The following is a 22,858-nucleotide window of genomic DNA, read 5'->3' as shown; positions in this document are numbered from 1 at the left end:
TGCAGCGTGGAAAGTCAAATTCCCCCTTTGTCACAGACCAAATATCGCATTAACACACTCACTCAAATACATTCATTGGTGGGGCCCATAACACCAATACTCACACTTCATTGATCTGTTTTTCTAGAGGGATAAGTTTCCAAACGCTGACATGAAACACAAAAACGTAATTAAAACATTGAAATGGCTAATAAAATGTTAAACCCTCACTAATTCCCCTATGTGTAAGTAATTATCTAGCATAATAGCAACATTCAAAGCGTTTATACTCACCCAGTGATGCGCAACTTACAATTACATCACAAAAGCAACATATATCATGCAATATTCTAATTTTCTACCATTAGTATGCATACATATACTAGTATACAATTAGTTTAGCCATGCAAAATGCAAATCCCACGTGTAATTGTTTTGTTAATATAATTGGTGAGTTTTCACTTCAAACAAATTAATAATATTACTATTAGTTGATTATTCAGATTAATATAAACATGCAGAATGGGGGGGGGTATACAAAATGTTGTACTACCCGCTCCAGCATCTGAACAGCCATAGTTACATAAAGCAATACTGTAACGTAAACATTTAGAAATGAGCAGTTGCTCACCTCTCTTGGGCTAGAAATTTGTTATGACTCAATTAATTAGTATGGTGGTGTGTTGGATGCCCAACGTACCGATAATTTGAGGGACCAAAAGGTCAAAGTTCATGCCTGTATGGTACATAAACAACACGTTTTCCTGGGTTTATTATCCACACTTATTGTATCATCTTGTCCCCCGTGAAGAATAGTACGTTTGCGTGTCAGAATTTGCACTTTTATTTTGCGTGCTGTCATACTCGCATACATGTGGCCACAAGAACATGTGATAACAAAGATGAGATAACTAACAGCATAAATATCCACACCCAAGTTTGAAGAAATCAAATTATTGCTACCAATTATTAAACAAAAAGTAAACTGCATTAGCAACTAGGTCTTCCTGCAACATGAAAAATACGCCCTATATTATATATATCTATTCATAAGTTAGTTCATACTAGAATACATACCCTACCTACTAGACCATGTGTACTTACACACATTTGCTCGGTGGCTAAAAAGTTTGGTTTGTGATGTGACCGAGGGCTTCATTGATGCCAGCTGAATGGCGGTGGGGTTTGGGAGTGTGGGGTTAACGGTGAGGTGGGTATAGGGGAAGTGAAGCATATACATCTAGTGGCTGAACTACACAATGTAAAACTAGAACAACTGGGATTAATACCCACTTAACCAAATTGTGTGCTCCTAGGCAATTGTCTTATTGCACTTTCCTTCCTTTTTCTTCATTAGCACATTTGAGAGGGCCTAAAAATACATGACTTCACGATGTGCATGTGCAAAACCTTCCCCTGTGTTTGATTTAATAAACTGTAATGTTGCTCATGTATAATAGAACCCAGGCCACCCACACAGTGCACATATCAACTGACCTGCCTCTAAGTTCACTATTGGTTATCTGGGTGGGGGGGGGGACGAATTAATGTTTCTAAATTTCTGTTTGAAAACTATCACTTAAAAAATACTTCTCAATGCACAGATATTATCTGATGTACTAAAGTGAAATGGCTCTGTATGTTAATCAAATACACGTTTTGAATATTGAAGAGACTTTATCATATTTTTACAATTTTGCCTGTAAGATTTCTTTAAAAATGAAGGCGTTCCTAAAGTTAGTGGTGCAGGACACTCTAGTTACATCCTTTTTGTAACTTCAATTGAGCTTTAAATGCTTGCCTATTTGTTAGTGTTAAGTTGAGTAAACAGCAGGTGAGTGCTGCTGTTGACCAGGGTGCTGCATTTAAAGGTCAGGATGGCCGAATGCGGCCTTGGGCCGTACTTTGAGTATCTTTGTACTAGAAAATCTCCTTTACTTTGCAAAGGTCAAGAAGATTACAAGATACAAGTAATTTGTGATTCTCAGTGTAAGCTAGGAAAGTTAAAGAATGTCAATGACTGAAAGGCACATGGACCTGGAGAACTAACCTGGGAAGATGCTGCGGATGTTTATGTACCACAACTAGTAAAAACTTTTCACCATCATTATCCTAATCAACAAAACCCCAATTTCCTGGAATTTATGCTAAAGAAGGTGAAGTCAGAAGCTCACCAGTAGCAAACTTACTAGGAATTTCTCATCCATGTTCTCTTGACACCAGCGGAACGAGAATAAAAGAGACAACACTGAAATAATGACAACCTCATTGATAATGGTGTGGGTGCCCTAAGATTAGTGTCTTCATTTTCAACTGTTCATATGTAAAGATAGTGTCTTTTCTTTGTGGCTTTCCAGAAACTTCTGCGTTTACCACACCTGTGTCCAGCACTGCACCACTAGAGGAGGAAGTGACCTTCTTTTGAAACGACGCTTCACAACTGTATACTTTGCAGAACGTAGGTTCTCCTTGGATACTTTGTTTCATTCACCTTCCCACTAGTTTCCCTGGGTCAATATACTTTTCCTATTTACCATCTTGATTCTTGGGTTCCTGCGGTGGTAGTATTCTGCTGACAGCCTCTTCAGTCTCCTTCCAGACCCCATCCACTTTGTAGTTTTCTCTGTCCCAGGAAAGGTTAACAAATTTAGGGCCAGAAAACATGACGCAGTACGGTGTCGCCAAACTCTTGATCCGCCCGTCTTTTTTTAGAGTCAGGCGGACCTAAGGTTTCCATCAACAGAGCCTCTGGTGACATTCCTCTGAGGGCCTGACAGAATAAGAGGGGTTGGGGGAAAGGCATTTCACCACCTGCCCTATTTAAGGTGGACGGGTTGATATCCTTATTTTTCTGTCAGGTTTTGTACAGAAAAAGCAAATAGTGACCCCAACTCCCAGGGAAAAAACTCACATTGGGAGCTTGCTTCTGAAAAATAAGAATAAAAAATGTAAGTTTAGTGAGTAGTTGACAAAACTGATGTTGGCAGTCCACCAGACATTTTGTACCTTAAAGGGAATCTTGGTGATGGTGGTTCCCATCAAGATACAGAGATTTTTAGGCACGCGCGCAGCCGCCATCTGTCTTTCGATCGCTTTGCTCGCCCCGCTTGATCGCGATCACATTCACTTTCGAGCATGCCCGAGCAGCACTTTCTCCACCCCCATCCTCCCAAAAAGCATAACAAAACAACACTCCTCCCAAAAACCCGAGTGAAGTCACAACCCTCTCTTGAATTATTAACTCATTGCAATCAGCACTTGAAAAGAAACAATAGTGTTCTTCCGACCTCAGGTCGGATGATTATCTCGGGGGCTACCTTTCTCCCACAGTGACCTGCGTGAATAGTGACGGATTACAGCATTAACTGCCCTTGCTTTGTGCTCACCACTCTTAAATGTTTTTTTTGGGGTGAAAGCCCCGGTTTCTTCACACAGGGGACCCCGCTGCTCTGACTGAAAGTGCTGTTCGCTTCCAACTATATCGCACAATTGAAGAATCAGACCACCCCCTACCCAACGGGTTGAGTAATTGCTCCACATTGACACCGCAGTACACATCCGCTCGCCGAGCAAATACACACTTCACTTTTGCGTGCTTGTGCTTGATTGTTGTCGCGTTTTTCTATAACAAGTAGCAGGTCTTTTTGGCAGGGAGCGCTTTCCAGAGAGTGCCCCTTGAAATTATTGTTACAAAAACGGACAAATGATGACTTGACAGAGCAAGGGATATTATCTGTATTCAGGGTCGTACTGGGACAGAAAATACCAAAAATACAAAAAATTGGCAAAACAAAAGTGGCCTCCATTAGTCAATTAGGAATCCAAACAAGCATTGGCATAGCCAATAGGTCTCGCTTTTGGGACCTTATAAGTATTTAGTTATGCAGCACAATATCCTTGGTGCAATAACATCAACTGTTGCATGGCTAAAAACGTATAAGGTCCCAAAAGCGAGACCTATTGGCTATGCCAATGCTTTTTGCTAATTCTCTTTTGTCCTCATGGAAACAGTGATGCCATCGCCTTCCTTCCTACAAACACCAGCTGAACTGCCCATATGTTGGAAGGACTAGTTATTTGTAAGATTGGTGGCTTAAAAGTTCACCCGGGTAGCGTACATAATTCAACATCGCTCGAGTTTGGAAAGGTAAAGTGTACTCAAACATTTTCAGTATGTGTATGGCCAGAAGCATAAAACTTAGTATGTGGAAGGAGTGAAGAGACTTGAACAACATTTTAACATAGAAAAAAATTATGTAGTCAAAAACCGAACACAGTTTGTGGAGTGTGGTGTGAAGTGATAAGCCCACGACATTTCTCACTTTACTTTTACTGGAGGGAGACATTGTTAACCTCTCTCAAATATACACACACTCTCACCATCCTAGGGTCACATTCTATAAGTTCAGTCACTTTGACGGAGGAGGAAGGTATACACTGTATGTCCTGTGCACCACTACTGGGCCTTTTAGAAACTGCTACATTCCACCTGAACCTAATTGAATTCCATTATCTAATATTTATTCCCTGGACAGTTCTTCCCTGGATAATGCATGTTTTTTTTTTCAAGAATTGGTTTCCAAAACATAAAAAATAAACTATTTTTAAATATTGGTCATAGCTACAGTAGCACCCTCGGATCATCAAGTAGATCAGCAATCCAGCCAACACTATATACCTACAAGTCCCACCTCATACAGTCCCACAAATCCTACATCTATAGAATGTTGCATGCATGACCCCTTTGGACAGGTAACACTGCTACGGCGATGAATTGTCTGGTTCCGGCATCATAAAGCAAATCAAATCAATGTGTAGCTCTTATGAAAGTAAATTGGTTAAGAATGAATTTTCAGTTTTGGTATCTGGATTCCTCACGAATTGAACTTCAATCCTCCTTGAAAGCTAATGAGTTAACATTTAATCGACGCACCACTAACTTACTTTACAATTTTCCTGGTAGTTCTGTTGCTAGGAATCAAGGAAACATTATCAAAATTACAGAGAAACTAAAATGTGGAACAGATTGTAAGCGGTGCAGAGTGAGGTGAGGTCAGGCAAGTTACTTTGTATCAAAGGGTGACGAAACAAACGTGGCTGACGTGATTAAAAATCAAAAGGAGCACCCATGTCAGAAGCTAAACATTAAAGTTGGGGCCTTTTGAGGTAGTGATTGTGACTGACATCAACAGTAATATACTTACCATGCGTGGTAAAGGCATTTGTTTTAATGTCATACAGCCAAACTAAGGTAAGCAAGTTTGAGTCTGTGTAGTCCTGCAGCGGAGAGAACAAATATGACACTTTACCCCACACGCATTTACAACGCGAGAGAACAGAACCAGCGATTTGGGAAATAAAATGAACAATTTTTGGACATACAGGGCTTGATAGTTTTCCTTTTTCTTTTTTAACATATCTTTATTGCCATTTTACAGCATGGATTCCAATCATATATTCATAGCACTTCACAAGGATGTAATTAATCAGCTTAACTGTTATCACCATTATAAGATATGACCCGACATGTATCCCCGGCTGGTGGAACCACAGGGGTCAACGAGTGGGCTTGACAGGTTATTAAGTGTCAGAAAATGCTCCAACCAGAAAAGAAATTGTTTTTAACTGCATTGCTAATTTATTTTTTCATTTAAGTAGTATTGTTTCTTTTTTTCTTTTTTTTAATCTTTTTTTATTTTAATAAACATTCTCGACATTACAGGTACAACATTTCTTAATCAGTGCAAGGGTTACAGCGAAATCAAGGTCATTACATCACATTCATCCAAATACGTTGGAAGTTACAGGGATGGGGCGTCATCCTCCTCGGCCATTGGAGGGGGGGTACAGATCTCGCCCCGGTAAGTGTTCCAAGGAGAGCAGGTCTTCAACCATTTCCGTGGACAACCACGGGCGATGTATACTGATTTTTCCCGTAGCATGCACCAGTCCATGTCCCTCTCCCACGCTGTGACCGTGGGTGGATGCGAGGCTCCCCAAAGCTGGGCAATATTCCTCTTAGCTATCATACATCCAAGCGTTACCCAGTTTTTGGTATATGCGGCATGGTCAGTGGGCTCCCATATATTTAGGAGGCACCTGGGCGCCTCCGGTATGATCTCAACCCCTAGCACTTCACTCATGATCTTGTGTATATTGCGCCAGTAGTCTTGTATTTGTTGACAGTGCCATAATATATGTATGAATGTGCCTACTTCCGTGCACTCCCTCCTACATGCGCCATCTGTCAGACCACCCATTTGGATCATCTGCGGGCCTGTTACGTAGATTCTATGGAGGATCTTCAGCTGTATTAACCTGAGTCTAGCTGATATAGCTACTATTTTAGGAGAGGAGATAGCTTCTTGCCAGGTCTCGTCGTCAAGTTCTATCCCATCCGCAGTCCACGTATCTCTCAGTTTTGATAAGGGGTCCTCGACATTATTAATAAGTTTACGGTACGTCATAGAAATGGCTCTGTCGGGAAGATGGCCGTCCAGCAACCTATCCTCTAGCGGGGAGGTCTCTGGTGGGGTCGTACCCTCCGGGATTAATGCTAGCAGTGAGTGTCAAATTTGAAGATATCTATAGTGTTCAGTATCTGCTAGGGCGTATTGCGTTCGGAGAGTGTCAAATGTTTTAACACTCCCTCCGCTCCAGAGGTCTTTAACCTGAGAGATACCTATTAAGTCCCATTTGTCGAATCCTTTTGTGTTTCCCATATAGCCCAACCGTTGCGAATCCCACAGTGGTGTGGCCAACGTGATCTTCTCTTCCCAGCCTAGTGATTTATTAGCCGAGTGCCAGATGCGGATCGTGTGGCCAGTAAGTGAATACTTAGTGGGCTGTGAGTACAGTGTCCTTGCGAAGGCCCCGGCTGGCAGAAGCCAGCGATCCATTAGGTACCCTGGGTTATTGCAACGACCATATGTGCAATGATTAATGGCAATGAGGTGGGCGGCCCAGTAATATCTTTTTATGTCCGGTAATCCTATTCCTCCATCATACCAGCTAGGCGTCAGCTTTTTAAGTGCAATCCGAGGTCTTCCCCCCCCCTCCCCCCCCCTCGCCCCCCCCCCAAAGAGGAGGTCCCTGAGGAGTCCCTCCACTTCTTTAAAGTAGGAGTTTGGGACTAGGTCGGCCGAATTCTGCAGCGTGTATAGGAACCGTGGCAATGACATCATTTTGAATAATGCCACCTTACCCAAGAGCGATAGTGGGAGTGACTTCCAGTGTGTGATGTTACTTCTGAGCCGTTGCAGTGGAGGGAGTAGATTATGCAAATATCGGGCCTGTGGGTCAAGAGAAATATATATACCCAAATATTTGAATCCCTCGGAGACTATGGGAATTGGACAGTTGCTGGGTATAGGGGGGGTGGCCCCCCAAAGGACATATAAGAGCGATTTCTGACAGTTGGTACGAAATCCCGAATATCTCCCAAACACGTCTAAGATATCAAAGGCTGCTATTAAGGATCTCTTTGGGGACGTGAGATAGAGGAGAATATCATCCACATATAAGGATATGCGGTCTTCCCACTCAGCCGACCAACGGATGCCAGAAATCCCAACGTCTTTGCGGATCCATTGCGCGAGTGGTTCGAGGGCCAGGGCGAAAAGAAGGGGGGATAGGGGGCACCCTTGACGGGTACCTCTGCTCAGTGGAAATGTCTCCGATCTCTCGTTATTGACCACTATCTGCGCCATCGGTGCGCTGTATAACAGTCGGACCCAGCGACAAAACTTCGGTCCAAATCCTAGCCTGGCAAGGACCGCAAAGAGGTAGGGTCATTCTAGGGTATCAAAGGCCATTGTGGCGTCTAGAGAAACCACAATAGCATCCTCGCGTATAGTCGGCACTCTTCTCAGGACTCCGTGTAGGCGTCTCGGGATGAGGGCAGTGTTTCGTTTGGGCATAAATCCCGACTGATCTGGATGCACAAGGTCGCTGATTACTTTCGCCAGCCTAGTGGCTAGTACTTTAGCCAGAATTTTGGGTTCCGCGTTGAGGAGTGAAATAGGCCGGTAGGAGGCGCACTCAGTTCTGGGCTTTCCCGCCTTATGTATAGTGACTATGGTGGCCATTCTCTGGTCGGATGGCAGCACGCCCTTCTCTAGGCTATCCTCGTACATTGATTTGAGGTAGGGGGCTAGTTTATCCAGTCGAAGTTTGTAAAGCTCAATTGGAATGCCATTCAGGCCCATTGCTTTCCCGGGGTTTAACGTTCGAATAGCCGTGGCTATCTCGTCAGCCGTGAGTGCACTATCGAGGAATGTCCGATCTGAATCGGACAATGTCGGGAGAGAGATGTATTTTTTGTATTTTATAAGATCAATGAATTCTGCCTCAGGATATGGTGCTACCGTGCTGTATATTTGTTGGGAGTGTGTGGCGAATTGGTTTGCTATCTCCTGCGGGTCCGTTACCAAGGCTCCCTCGGGTCCGTTAAGTTCTGGTACTAGCCTATTCGCTTGCTCCTTTTTGTCTAACCAGGCGAGGAGCTTACCTGCCTTATCTCCCCAGTCATAAATACGACCCAGCTTATCTCGTGCTATCTCTTTAGCCCGGTCGGTGACCAAGGCTCTTAGTATTGTTTCTTAGTGTATGGATTTCTCTGTATACGTTTGCCAGTGTTGTGTAGTATTTTTCATAGTCGTCTCCTGTGGTGTCCTTCCGTATTGCAGATTGCACTGCTTGCCTGCTTGAGCTGTCGCAAGGCAAAGCAATGAAGGTGGATGACATTTTATAATCAGGGGCAGAGTATGCGTTTCTGTAACTGGCTCTGGCGACTGCAAAGCTAAACTCATGGAAGAGGTTTCCGTCGGGACACAAGCACTGATACCTAGACCGTGCAAGCACACAAGTAAAAACAAAACCAGATTTAAAGACTCAACAGTCTCTACCCCAAGATAAATACATTGTTAAATTATGTATTTGAAATGTCATTTATCCAACTAAAATAGGTAGAAATGAAGACTTACTTGAATTTAACATTGGAAAATTAGGATTTTGAAAGCGCTTGGCATTTATCAGTCGAAAGAAGGTGGTTATGCAGACTATTCAAATGGGTAGAATGCTACAATATTTATTTTTTAATGATGACTTTTTAATGGTGCATCTAAAAGTATATTTTTGTGACTGCATTAGTAAAATAATTGTAGGTTTATTGAAGAGAAGCGAAATCAGTTTTTAATTTTTCTCGTATACTTGGCAGTGGAAATTGAACCCAATAAAACCATTGTGTTCACTAAATGCTGCACATTTCAGATGCTCCACTCAGTAAAACTCAGCAGCCATCTGAACCTAGCAGTGTCGGAGAGTATACCCAGCACAGGCTGCACCAGCTCAGAGCGGGATTATGTAAATCATACCTTGGGTAGCATCAGACCTCCCCTTTAATAGGTTGCACCTGAGGCCAAATTATGCATTACAGTAACTGCTCACTGGTCTGCTACATTGGCACACTTTTGTTACCCTGCTCCAGTGCTGGAAGTGGAAAACGTTTACTCCGGGAGCCCAGAAATTGGGGGTCACGGTGTGGCAGAAAAAATGGGGTGGAGTTACGAGGGACGGAGCTTGAAAAGCAGAGTGACTGTCCATTTATGTATTTATTAGAAACAAAATCTAATAATGTATATATCCTTGTTGCCAAATTCTTGGTGTGTGTTTGTGTGTCTGTCTGTTTGTCTAATATGTCTTCGACACCAAATATGCCCTAGCTTCCCTAATTGGCTACAAAAAGGCTGCATTTTAAAATACCTTAAAGGGTTAAAACGTGCTACAAATATCTTTGTTTACCAATCAATTTTGAGGCAATTATAATAGTAGAAAACTAAGAGTTCTGGGACAATTGTGTGTTTTTTTTCAGTTACAGTTTTGACTCATAAAGTAACATGAAGGGTTAATGTTCCTGCTGCAAAGCACATCATGTTTCATGCAGATCACAGGTTTGTATTTTATGTAGATAAGTTAGTGGGCTCCTGCTTTTGACACAGATCACTTTGTTACTTGTAGTTCATAAAATGCAGTTTTTCTAATATAGCACAGTGATCTATTTACCCAAATCAGCGAGCTGCATGGAAACTAAGTCATGGGTTTAGATTCAATTGTTTTTTCTCAATTTTTTGTTATTCTAAGATTGTAGAGAAGGGTTAGTTTGAGAAGAAATAAAGAATTAGTACAGAGCACAATAATCACTGTGTTGCGTATTGTATCCTGACTGTTTCTACTGACCATTCACTCTTAATATATATATAATGTTGTAGGAAGGTGGAATCTGACTAATGGTTGCCCCCAACTTTTTGCCTGGTATTTGAGTGGTTTTTGACTAGTCTGGCTGGGATCCTGCTATCCAGGACCCCAGCCTATCTGCTTCCTCCCTAAAATTGATGTGAGTACCCTAGGTACAACCCAATTGGATACTGAGGATGCCCTGTCAGCCCTTGTAGATGGTACCCTAGGTACCCAGGGCATGGGTCCCTCAGAGGCCTACCAGGGCTGCAGCACTGATTGTGCCACCCTGGGACAGCCATACCAAATGACACCACCAGACCACTACTGTAGTCTGGGTAAGGTGGTGCTTGCACCCTCTTACAGGGATACAGGTACCCTGTATCCCACCTATGTACAGCACATGTATTCTCATTGGTCACCCCTCAAGCAGGCCTTGCTAATCCTACAAGGCAGGATGCTGAGATATGTGTGAGGGGGACCCCTACCTGAGTAGGGCCCCTCTGCAACCCACGTAAAACCATTGCTGGGTTGTTTGTGGTGTAGCCATACCATATACTCTTAACCGCATTATAAGTATATCGCGATAGCGTGATAACTTCAGAATAGCTACACAGAACCATATTGTGTTTGGTGTCAAACATGTAGGAATCATACCCCCAGTCCAGTCATGGGCATGAGGGCATGATTCCCCCCTGCTAGAGGGGCGATATGGGAAAAGCGGCAGAATTTAGACACCAATTTAAAAGTGCACACGTATCACAAAATGGATGCTACTCGCCACCCACACGACTCTGGCTGCCTGTTGTTGGGGAAAATCCCAACCTCGACAGCTGGACAATAGGGATCCTGTTGCAGGGAGGTGCCAGCACCTTCCCAGACAGGTTATGTGGATTGGAACTGGGTGGGTGCACCATATGTTGCCTTTCAGAGTTGCACTTAGGCAGCTACAGCGCCTACATTCTGCATACACCGCCTGGAACCGGTTCAGGGGCATCCTGCCCATCGCCCAGGCGGGAAACACACAAAGGGGAGTGGGTGTAGCCACCCTTTCCCGCCTCAACTCTCATTGGTAGGCTCTGATCTGGACCCTCCCCTAATCTTGGGGAAAAAGGTGAACACTGTGTCCCCAGAGTCTCAGATTAATCTTGGACTTCACAGACTTGACCTTCGACGAGCTGCTGCCCAGCTGACTGAAGAAATCTCCCTTGGGGTAAAGGAGTTACCCCCCTGCTTGGCAGGCACCTGAAACACTGCAAGTGACCCGGTTGGAACTTCGCTGCTCCTACGGACTTCGTCGACTCTCAGCAACCTTGAGGTGGGTTTCCTAAGCATCCCAGAGGCCAATGTGCACAGCAAGTCTGAGCACCGTGGACCGCGTGGGTTCCGAGATTCCCAATACCCCCAGGACACCGGCCACCTCTTGCATAGCACATGACCCTGACCAGTGGGGAAGTTGTGCTTTGGCCCATTATTGAGCCAACCACCAAGCAGCAATTGTGCCAAAGATCGGCGCCCTAGCCCCCTCCGGTGGCCCGTGGGCTCCCTTTTACGCACTCCATTTTGCTGCCTTCCGCGGTCCCTTGTCTCTCGACTTGCGGGCCCTAGCGGAGGACAATCTCGACATTTAAGAGTTCCCCTGTTTGCTCCAGGCCTGCTCTACAGTCTCTCCAAAGAGACCTCTCACAGACCTCGTGGGTCTGCACCAGTAGCTGATTTGTTAATCTTGCGTGGGTTGCGGTTGCCAAGGCTTAGTGGATCCAATCCGGACACTAACACCGCAGCGACCCTCATCCGACGTGGGAAAGTCGCCCTCCAGAAGCGGGCCTTCCTTGAAGCCTCCCGGAGCCCGTGACTGCAGATCCAAGCTACACCTCTTTCCACTTGAAGCACCCGACATTGAAGGGCTCTTTCCTTTGAGCTCCCTGGTCACTGTGCCATGACCCAGACTCTGTCCCCTCTGCTTTCAGGTTCCTCTCTACAAGATCTACAACTTCATTCTTCACGGCATCATCGACGCTTTTGGCTAGCAGCAGTTTTGTACATTTTCCCATTGAAAATCAGCCCGCGACCCGACATCGAAAACGACCTATGCACCCGGCTTCCCTGGGGCAGGTAACAGTGGTACCTCGGTACTCTCGTGGTAGTGGGCTCCTCAAAGGCTTAACTTTAAGCCCTTAACTTTGAACTCCTGCTAGAAGTGTCTTTAATCTGTTTAAATCAAGCCGCGAAATTCTCCATAGGCTATAATAGAGATCCCGATAGCAGCTATTTCCACTGCACGCACCTCCCGTGGGTCCCCTTCCTCATAACCTGGGGTGGATTGTTAAGGGGCCAGCGATCCTAAATGCCCTAGGCATTGTCTGTAGAATTGTCGTGGTTCTTATACCACTTTTTTGATATATGGTTTGGTCCCCCCCTGGGGCCCTGTGATTCCAGTGCTATTTATTGTATCTATCAATGCTTGTTTGAATTGTAACTTTGCCGCTAGCCTCATAAAGAGACTTGTGGGATTCTGTTTAGAATAAATACATATATTTTATATATATACCTGTGTGGGCTACTCTTTCATTTGGTCATTCAAGAGGTTATCTATGGTAAAACAATAAGCTTAACACTCCTTCAAGACTTAGCCTGAAGGCTGCTCTCCACAGCTACCACTAGGATAGCTTTCTTTAAAGGTTGTCTTAAACCTATCATCCATAAGAGTCGAATTGGACTGGTACAAGGTGTCCCCTATAACTAGGAGACAGCATATGCCAGGCCAACTTCTCACAAATGTCTACAAGTATAGACGATATGTGTTGACTACCCCTTATAACTCTCATTGTCTTGTGCAACATCCTGTATATTGATTCACATGCTTAAATGATTTATTGTGCGTGATGTAAAGTGCTCTAACACCGTTCACTGGGATGAGTAGCGTTGTAAAAGAATTAAATAAAAATTGTAGGTGCCATTTAAATCATTATTTGTGTAATTACTGATATACACAGATAAATCTTGCATATTTACCGTGCATGCACATCCCTTACATGGGGGTTATGAACCAAGACAAAAACCTGCCTCCAAGTCATAGTTTTTCTAAAGTACTTGTTAAGTGATAAGCTATGTGACTGTTTTCTTCCATTGCATTGGCATCTTGGGGATAGTATTCAGATGGCTCAAAGCCAGGGTGATACTTGAACAAAAGAAGGGATGATGGCACTTGAAATCAGGCCTTTGTTTTGGGCCCAGCTGGATGTTAAAATAAAAAAGCCCCCTTGATGCCTGCAGGTTGCTGCACCAAACGGAATACAGAAAACTTTCTGGCGCTGCTGAATTGTATACCGGTATGGGAAAATGACACCAGGACAAATTCAACATGTTTACAGGGAAAAGTGAATCCCAGATCCGGCCCAGAAATAGCTGCCAAATTTGTGATTGGCGGGATCCCACTACTTTTCAGCACAGGCATGCTCACCCTTGTGCAGCGACTTTATAGAGCAGCGGTCCCATCTGCTTGAGAGGTTGGAGAAGTGGGAGCCGAGTTATCCTGCGACAGCAAAGGTCCCCCATGGGGGATGATGATGGCAGAATGTTGAAAATTAAATGTACATTGCTTCCTGGATGTCTACAGTCTGTGTCACTCTAGGGTTTCTCTGTGCTGATGCATATTCCTTAAGGCAGCACTGAGTTATTTAGTATGCGACACTGCATCAGGTATTGGGATTCACTATTTCTCTTATTGTTTTCTACTGCCAGTGCCCTACGAAACAATCTAGCTAAGTGAAATTTACTAGTAAATTTTCAGCTGAGATAAATATATATAAAGGATACATAATGGTAACTTTGTAATATGGTTCAATAATGCCATTGAATGGGTTGCTGCCATTATAAACCACGAGGCAAAAAGATGAGTGGTTTGTAAATGTCACTAGAACCCTGAGATTGCAATACAGGGCCATAATATTTGTTACCCATTTTTATATATATATATATATATATATATATTTGTTTTATTGCTTATTTTTAGGTAATTAGCTTGTAAAACATGTTTGATTCAAAGTGCAACTAACAGTGGATGCTGATTAGAAATAGAATGTTTAGGTTGTGTTTACCTTTCTTGAATAAATTGTTGTTAAAACGATAGACTGCGGTGAGGACCAGTGGATTTAACGATCCTGTGACTCCTAAATATGTATTTCCCATATTTGCCACATAATTTGCTGGATTCACAAAATAATTGGTTGCTTGCAAAAATGGGTGAAAATAATACTTTCAGGGAAAGTGGTGCATAATTTGCATTTTTTTGTCGCATCATTTGCGCATCCATGTCCTATCATCCTAGGAACTCAGACCGTGGTAAAACACTGCAGAGTGCTTTGATGGGTTCCCATATTTTCCATATCGTGTTCCATATCACCTTGACCTATTTTCCATCATGGTTCCCTGTGAAATACATTTTTTGTCTCCTTCCTTTTTGTACCATAAAAACACCCAAACATGGTAAAGTGTCTGTATGTATGTGTGCGTGTGTATATACTTGTTTTCCTAATTTTGCAAGCTTTGTTGCCATGTGCCTATTGACTTGCTCAATTCTTCCATAGAACAGCGAACACAGAATTTACTTAGCAGAAGTGTGGCAGTACCACACCAATGGCAATTTGTGCTTTTTGCACATACTAAATAACAGCACAGTTAATTCGTATTTTTTTAAGCATGGACCATTGCAAGTGTCGGTGTTTGCCATTGCATCTTCCTGGCATTATCTGTGAATCAGTAGCTGCTTGTTCACATCTTCGTCTTTGCTTCTTTTCAGCCATCATCGTGTACCGGTTGCCCTGGACGTGGAAATGCAGCAAGCTGCTGATGAAGTTCATCCATGCTGGGCTGCACTGCATCGCCATGATTCTCGTGGTCGTGTCGCTGGTCGCTGTGTTTGATTTCCACAATGCCAAGAGCATTCCCAACATGTACAGCCTTCACAGCTGGGTCGGACTCTCCCTTGCTATTCTTTACGCCATGCAGGTCAGGAAATGGTTCTATTTTCTTAAATGTATTCTTTTATTCTGCACTGCCCCATTTTGTCGCAATCAGTGAGAGAATAGTAGAAAGTATCTGAATCACAGGAGGTGTGAGTGAATAAATGAGGTGCCTGTATTGTCGTGCGTGCAGGAGACACGGAGATTCCGTTGAAAGTCGCCATGTGTTTGCAGTTAGTTTCAGACCCTTAGAAAGCGTCTTTTTCAGCTGCACTGTAGTTTTTACAGAGAATGTTCATATTGTGCCTCCTTTGCAGTCTTGTTGTTTGTGGTGGAGATACTCTGCCCATATTGAATTGTACAAGAATGACCTCAACTAGCTGCTCTCTGAAAATTACGTCATAACAGTGTAGTTGAACGCAGAAACCTGTCTGAACCAGTGGGAGTCTCCTGATTGGTTAACAATAGCCCTGATGCTAAAGTTGACTGTAACTATTTCTAAAATGGTTCCTCAAAAACATTGCAACAACAGTCATTCAAAAACACAAACACATGTTAAAATTCTTTAAACTATTAAAATATGATCTGTGTTAATTAACTTGGACCGAATTAAGTGCGGTTAATCCGCTCTGAGTACTACCTTTTTGCCCACGGACACTGCGAATGGTGGCTGCAAGACCGACAGCAGCACAAGGTCCTCAGTGGTACCTGTCATGGACCTACATTGTCTTGGCCTGCCAGCACTTCATTTTGCTTGTTTGCCAGCTCTGAGAATCTTCTCCCTACTTAATGCCCATCCCGAAGTGGCCTCTGTGCATGTCTCCCGCCATATAGAATTGTAGTCATTAGGCCATATCTTATTAATTCATAGACTACAAAATATTCCTTGTTTGACCCTATTAGCGTGTAGGTTTTTTTTCTAGATAATAACTATTTCATGATTTAAGCGGGGTTCAGACTCCTGGTTACTCAGTATGAGGGCACTCTGTTCATTACCACAGTTTAACTCCTGTTATTAAACCTGTTCCTAAAGCTTTTTGCTGTTTTAAGAAACTCCGACCACAGCCTATTTGTAAATTGTTTGTGTGCGTTAGTGTTGATGGCCTTACTGATATGCTCCATTTTACCTCTACACCAAGTCAAATAATCCAAGTAGTTAAAAATGTCGTTCCGTTAATGAACCGACGCAGCACCAGCTCACGCACTCCACTGAATTTGATACTATGCTACCCTTTGCATTGGAAAAGCATATGTTTTACTCCCATGCTTTGAAGTTGGAATTAAAAAACAGCTTTTGCCATTTGCCTCCATACTTTCCTACAGCAATAGAGGGTCCACACCTGCTCAACTTGAACTTATTCAGCCTTGAATGACATTCAGACAGTGGCGACATCTCAATATGCATTCAGCACGCTCGTTTTTGGGCTTAATGGAGGGTGGGGGAATTGAATCATATAAACAGTGCAGCAAAGTCTACGTCTAATAAAAGATCCCAAATGTTCACGCGAAGTAGTATGCTTAAAGTAAGAGCATGTTTTCGATGAAACAAAGATCCTTTGTGCACCCAGCGCCAGGTATGGGAAAATCCTAGAAATGTCCTAATAACAGTGTCCCCCAAAGAACAAAATGACATAACAGGCACACCATCAATGCATGAGTATTAAGCCCAAACCATCTAGTAAAGGAGTATCTAATTTTGAACAAGAACTATTTCAATAAGGGAATGTGTTTTTTTTGCAAACAGGCACAGGAAAGGGCAGTAATGTGACTCCCACATATGCAAATATTTTACCAAGGAGTATGATGAGAGATGCGCTCTATCTAAAAATCCTTTTTATGCACGTATTATGTAGGCTGAAGAGATGTATCTTTACATCTGAAAGAAACATGTTAGTTAGATTCCTCACCTTAGAATATCCCCAGGCATCAGACTGGATCCGGAAGATTTTTGTAGCAATACCCCTTGCGCGTCGCTAGGCGTCGTCTGCGGCTCCGCGGCCGTCGTTGGCGTCGTGCGCCGGAATGACGTCGTCGGAGTACTTAGACGCCGCCCTCGCGCGCTGACGTCAGTTTTTCTTTTTTCCGCGCCAGTAAGCGCCGATCCGGGAGAGCTACCCCTTTTAGTAAATTTTTGACTAACTTTTTCGACTCTTTTTGGTCACTTTCCCGACTCTGGTGCCGGTAGGATGCCTGGTTTCAAGGCCTGCGACGACTGTCACCGACTGATGTCGGTGACCGATCATCACCGCCGGTGCCTGTACTGCTTGGGCCTTGACCACGACGCGGAGTCGTGCTCCGATTGTATGGCCCTGACCTCGAAGGCTAGGCGGGAGCGGTCCCGCAAGCTTCTCGAGCTTCGCCACTCGGCTCCGTGCCCCTCTCGATCCCGGTCCAGGAGGAGGTCCAAGGATCGGTCGCGGAGCCGCACTCGACATCGTCGCTCGTCTGGCTCGAAGTCTTCGGGTAAGTCGAAGCGCTCCAAGAAGTCCAAGAGGCGACACCGCTCTTCGGACTCCCCTCGCCGGTCGCGCGACTCGGCCGAGGGTCAGGGTGGTTCCACCCCCGCGGCTCCGCTGGAGCCGCAGGCGCCGCGCAAGTCCCCATACCCGCCGGTCCCTGGGACTGACGCAACGCCGGCGGAGGTCAGTGCCTTCCTCTCGGCCATGAGGAGCCTGGCCCCGCCGTCGACGCCCGCCGGCGCGCCTTCGGGCCCTGCGGACTCGACTGGGCGACCTTGCGTGCCGGCGGCTCCGGCCCCGGCGCCGTTGTAGGCTCCGGCCCGACGCCGCAGGTCCCCGAGGGGCCCGTGCCTGGGACGCCGGTCGACCTCGTCACGCCTCCTCCGCCGGCGTCAACACCGGTGCCACCTCCGACGCCCACTCCGGTCGACATCGATCCCCGGTGCAGCCCCTGTCCGGTCCCGACGCCGATGCGGCCCCGCTAGAGACACAGTTTGTCTATCGACCGGCTCCGATCATTCCTCCTGTATACCGGGAATCGGATGACGGGGGCGACTGGGAGGGGTCTGAGGACCCTATGGCCCTTCAGGGGCAACTTTCGCAGGACTGGGCAGATGAACTGGGGGAGGCCAGTGGTTTGGATACCTCCCCGGACACTGGATTCATCTCTCCTCCGACTGTGGCTTCGGAGGAGGGTGCAGCTTTTTCTGTGGTGCTGCGCAAGGCGGCCGCGGCCCTTGGGCTTGAGCTGCCTGCCGTGGCTGTGAGGACTAACATCCTCACTGAGGTGCTTCAGTCTGCCGCATGCTCCACTGAGCCTCTGCTGCAATTCAATGAGGCCCTCACTGACGTTCTGCAGGGCACCTGGTCCAAGCCCTCCACAGTCCCTCCTGTCGATAGGAACGTTGCCAGGCGCCACCGCCCTGCTCCGGGTGACCCCAGTTTTCTGTCCCAACACCCCACTCCCGAGAGTCTGGTTATCCAGGCCTCTACCTCCCAATCCTCCTTCCCGTTTGCTCCTCCGGACCGGGATTCCAAGAGACTGGACCAGTTCGGTAAGAAGCTGTTCTCCTCGCTCAGTTTGGGCCTGCGGTCTTTAAACACCGCCTGTCTCTTGGACCGTTATTCCCACTCTCTGTGGGATACGGTGGAGGACGTGCTGCCACTGTGCCCGGAGGAGGCCCGGGCACGGCTTTCCTCGGCTCTGGCCGATGGGAGAGATGCAGCGCGCCATGCCATCCGATATGGACTCGACACTACGGACTCGCTGGGTATGGCGATTTCTACCACGGTGGCGCTTCGACGTCACGCCTGGCTACGGTCCACGTCCTTTTCAGGGGATGTCCAGAGCACACTCATGGACATGCCTTTTGATGGCGCTCGCATTTTTGGTGAGAAAGCGGACAGTGCGCTGGCTCGCTTCAAGGACTCCCGGGCTACGGCCAAGTCCTTGGGCCTCTCGGCCCCGCGACCACAAACTTCCGCTTTTCGCTCCTTTCGTGGCCAAGGAAGGGGCGCCTCCTCACGTCCGCCTAGCCACCGGCCGCAGAACCAGCCTGCACGCGGTCGCGGACGTGGTTTCCGCCGAGGCGGTACTGGAGGACAACGCGGTCAGTCCACATCCACCCCGGCAGCAACTGCCTCAAAGCCTTCCTAGTCCGAGCTTTCAGGTCCATTCCTCGCCAGTGGGCGGCCGGGTTCGCCATCACCTGCTGCACTGGCGTACCATTACTTCGGACAGGTGGGTGCTGCAAATCGTCCGAAGGGGCTACTCCCTCCCCTTCGAGACGACCCCCCCAGCCATGCCACCGCAGCACCACCGTATCTCGGAGGATCATTTGAATCATCTGCAAGAGGAAGTTTCGGCCCTCTTGGCCAAAGAGGCCGTCGAGCGCGTTCCGAGCCCAGAAGTAGGTCGTGGTTGTTATTCCCACTACTTTCTGGTTCCCAAGAAGGGCAAAGGAGGCCTACGCCCTATCTTGGACCTCAGGAGCGTCAATGCCTTCCTCCGGAAGGAACGGTTCAAAATGTTGACTTTGGCTCAGGTTCTAGCTGCCCTAGACCCTGGATGGTAGCGTTGGACTTGCAGGACGCTTATTTCCATATCCCCGTCCTGCCGGCCCACTGGCGTTACCTGCGGTTCACGGTGGGTCAGGAGCACTTTCAGTTCACCGTGCTCCCCTTCGGCCTTACCAGTGCCCCTTGGGTGTTCACGAAAGTGATGGCGGTGGTCGCAGCTCATCTACGCAGATTAGGGGTTCCAGTCTTCCCCTATCTCGACGACTGGTTGTTGAATGCGGGCTCGCCCCAGACGGTCGTCTCCCACCTCCAGACTACGGCGGATCTCCTGCATTTGCTGGGGTTTTCCATCAACGTGCCGAAGTCACACCTGAGCCCCTCTCAGAAGCTCCTCTTCATCGGAGCGGTTCTCGATTCGGCGCAGTTCCGGGTTCATCACCGGAACAGCGGGTCCGGGATATACAGGCCCTGATTCCCATCTTTCGGCCTCTATCCTGGGTTTCGGTCAGGCTAGTGTTGCGGCTTCTGGGGCTGACGGCCTCCTGCCTCCTACTAGTGCATCACGCCAGGCGGCGCATGCGGGCTCTGCAGTGGGACCTGAAGTTTCAGTGGGCCCAGCATCACGGCAACCTGTCCGACCATGTCTTGATCTCGGAGGGCACTGCACAGCAGTTGCAGTGGTGGCTCACGACCGCGATTGGGTCACGGGCAGGAGCCTCTCCCTACCCCTACTGGAGCATGTCGTAGTGACGGATGCGTCCCTCCTGGGATGGGGTGGCCATATGGGAGAGGCGGAGATCAGAGGCCTCTGGTCTCCGGCGGAGTCTCGCCTCCACATCAACTTGTTGGAGCTGAGGGCGATCCGACTTGCACTGAAAGCCTTCCTTCCCTCTGTCCGGGGAAGTGCCGTGCAGGTGTTCACGGACAACACCACCGCCATGTGGTATTGCAACAAACAGGGCGGGGTGGGGTCGTGGACCCTTTGTCAGGAGGCTCTGCGCCTCTGGACGTGGCTGGAACATCAGGGCATCACCCTGGTGGTTCAACATCTGGCGGGCTCTCTGAACGCCAGAGCAGACGAACTCAGCCGCCGGTGCATGATGGATCACGAATGGCGTCTGAACTCCGAGGTGGCGCAAGGTCTCTTTCAGCAGTGGGGAGAGCCTTGGTTAGATCTATTCGCCACCGACGAGAACGCGCAATGTCAGCAGTTCTGCACGTTGGAATTTCCAAGGCGGCACTCGCTCGGCGACGCTTTTCGTCGCGAGTGGAGTTGCGGTCTGTTGTACGCCTTTCCGCCTATACCACTTCTGCCCAGAGTGCTGAAGAAGATCAGGCGTGACTGGGCCCAAGTCATCTTGGTGGCTCCGGATTGGGCACGAAGGTACTGGTATCCTGAGCTACTCAGTATGTTGACCGATCCTCCGATACGTCTGCCCCTTCGGGAGGATCTTCTGTCGCAGCAGCAGGGGATGGTCCTCCACTCCAACCTGTCCAGCCTCCACCTCCATGCGTGGAGATTGAGCGGCGGCAGTTGATGCCCTTTGACTTGCCTCCTGAAGTCTGTGATGTCATTCTGGCAGCCAGGCGTCCCTCCACAAAGACGGTATACGCCTGCCGGTGGAACAAATTTGTGGCATGGTGCACAGCAAAGGCTGTGGATCCCCTTTCCGCCCCTCTTTCTGAGGTTCTCCTCTTTCTTCTTTCTTTGGCCCGGCAGGGCTCTGCTCTGGGCACCTTGAAAGGTTATCTTGCTACCATCTCTGCCTTCTTACGGCTTCCTGATCAGCCCTCTATTTTCAAGTCCCCTGTAGTGTCACGCTTTCTTAAAGGCATTACTCACACGTTCCCTCCTGTCCCTTTCGTAATGCCTCAGTGGAACTTGAATCTTGTCCTAACATTCCTGATGTGCGCTCCCTTTGAGCCTCTTCACAATTGTCCTCTTCGTCTTCTGACTCTTAAGACTGCTTTCCTGGTAGCCATCAACTCGGCTAGACGGGTGAGTGAGCTCCAGGCTCTATCGTCCAAACCGCCTTTTCTATCTGTTCATCCGGACAAGGTTGTCCTTCGGCCTCGTCCTTCCTTTCTACCGAAAGTGGTGACCCCCTTTCATCTTGGGCAATCTGTCACCTTGCCCACCTTCTTTCCGCCTCCGCATCCTTCCAAAGAGGAAGAGCGGCTCCACCGTCTGGACCCAAAACGTGCGCTCTCCTTTTATTTGGACCGCACAAAACAGTTCCGAGTGGACGACCAGCTTTTCGTTGGCTACGTGGGTGCAAAGAAGGGAAAAGCTGTGCACAAACGGACCATCTCCCGGTGGGTCGTTTTGTGTATAAAAATCTGTTATTCCTTGGCAAAAAAGGACCCTCCTGTTGGGCTGCGAGCCCATTCTACTAGGGCCACGGCGGCTACTACTGCTTTGGGACGGGGAGTCCCTTTGCAGGACATCTGTCAGGCGGCGACGTGGGCTTCGCTGCACACGTTTGCCAGGCACTACTGCCTAGACAGCCAAGTCCGGAGGGATGGCTTCTTTGGCCGTTCTGAACCTCCAGGACTTTCTGGTGTGATCTTGGTTCGCAGACCCACCACCGGGGTTGGTATTGCTTGGGTATCTATTCTAAGGTGAGGAATCTAACTAACGTGTTTCTTTCAGATGAACAAGTTACTTACCTTCGGTAACGATGTATCTGTAAGAAACATTAGTTAGTTAGATTCCTCACCGACCCACCCATCCTCCCCGTTCTGCGAACTGACATCTAGGGTTAAGGCTATCCTTTTAGGGCCCTAGATTTTTTGGCACCAGTGTCGGTCTCTTGCATGGCTCTGCGTTCCTGGCGCGGAAAGCTATGTACAAGAACTGACGTCAGCGCGCGAGGGCGGCGTCTAAGTACTCCGACGACGTCATTCCGGCGCACGACGCCAACGACGGACGCGGAGCCGCAGACGACGCCTAGCGACGCGCAAGGGGTATTGCTACAAAAATCTTCTGGATCCAGTCTGAAGCCTGGGGATATTCTAAGGTGAGGAATCTAACTAACTAATGTTTCTTACAGATACATCGTTACCGAAGGTAAGTAACTTGTTCATTTGTCCTAGACATGAACAAATATTGCTGACCATTTTTTTATTACAAAAGCAAAGTTGACTCTCTTGCAATGCTTACATTGACATTCAGTAAAACCAAGAGTATCTAAATGTGGCATA

General features: G+C 47.1%; 1 protein-coding gene across 3 annotated transcripts in view; it reads left to right on the top strand.

Moving 5' to 3' along the window:
• CYBRD1 (cytochrome b reductase 1) overlaps positions 1-22,858 on the top strand; it is a 202,364-nt gene that overhangs the window by 27,786 nt on the left and 151,720 nt on the right. For all 3 annotated transcript variants that reach the window (XM_085645307.1, XM_085645309.1, XM_085645308.1), the window contains exon 2: positions 15,014-15,222. In XM_085645307.1, the coding sequence (XP_085501433.1) occupies positions 15,014-15,222 (209 nt within the window). The remainder of the gene's footprint in view (positions 1-15,013; positions 15,223-22,858) is intronic.

The sequence above is a fragment of the Triturus cristatus genome, chromosome 3_1 (assembly GCF_964204655.1).
Source record: "Triturus cristatus chromosome 3_1, aTriCri1.1, whole genome shotgun sequence".
NCBI classification, from domain to species: Eukaryota; Metazoa; Chordata; class Amphibia; order Caudata; family Salamandridae; genus Triturus; species Triturus cristatus.
Note: the sequence above shows the minus strand (reverse complement) of the source record. Positions and strands in the feature narration are given on the sequence as shown.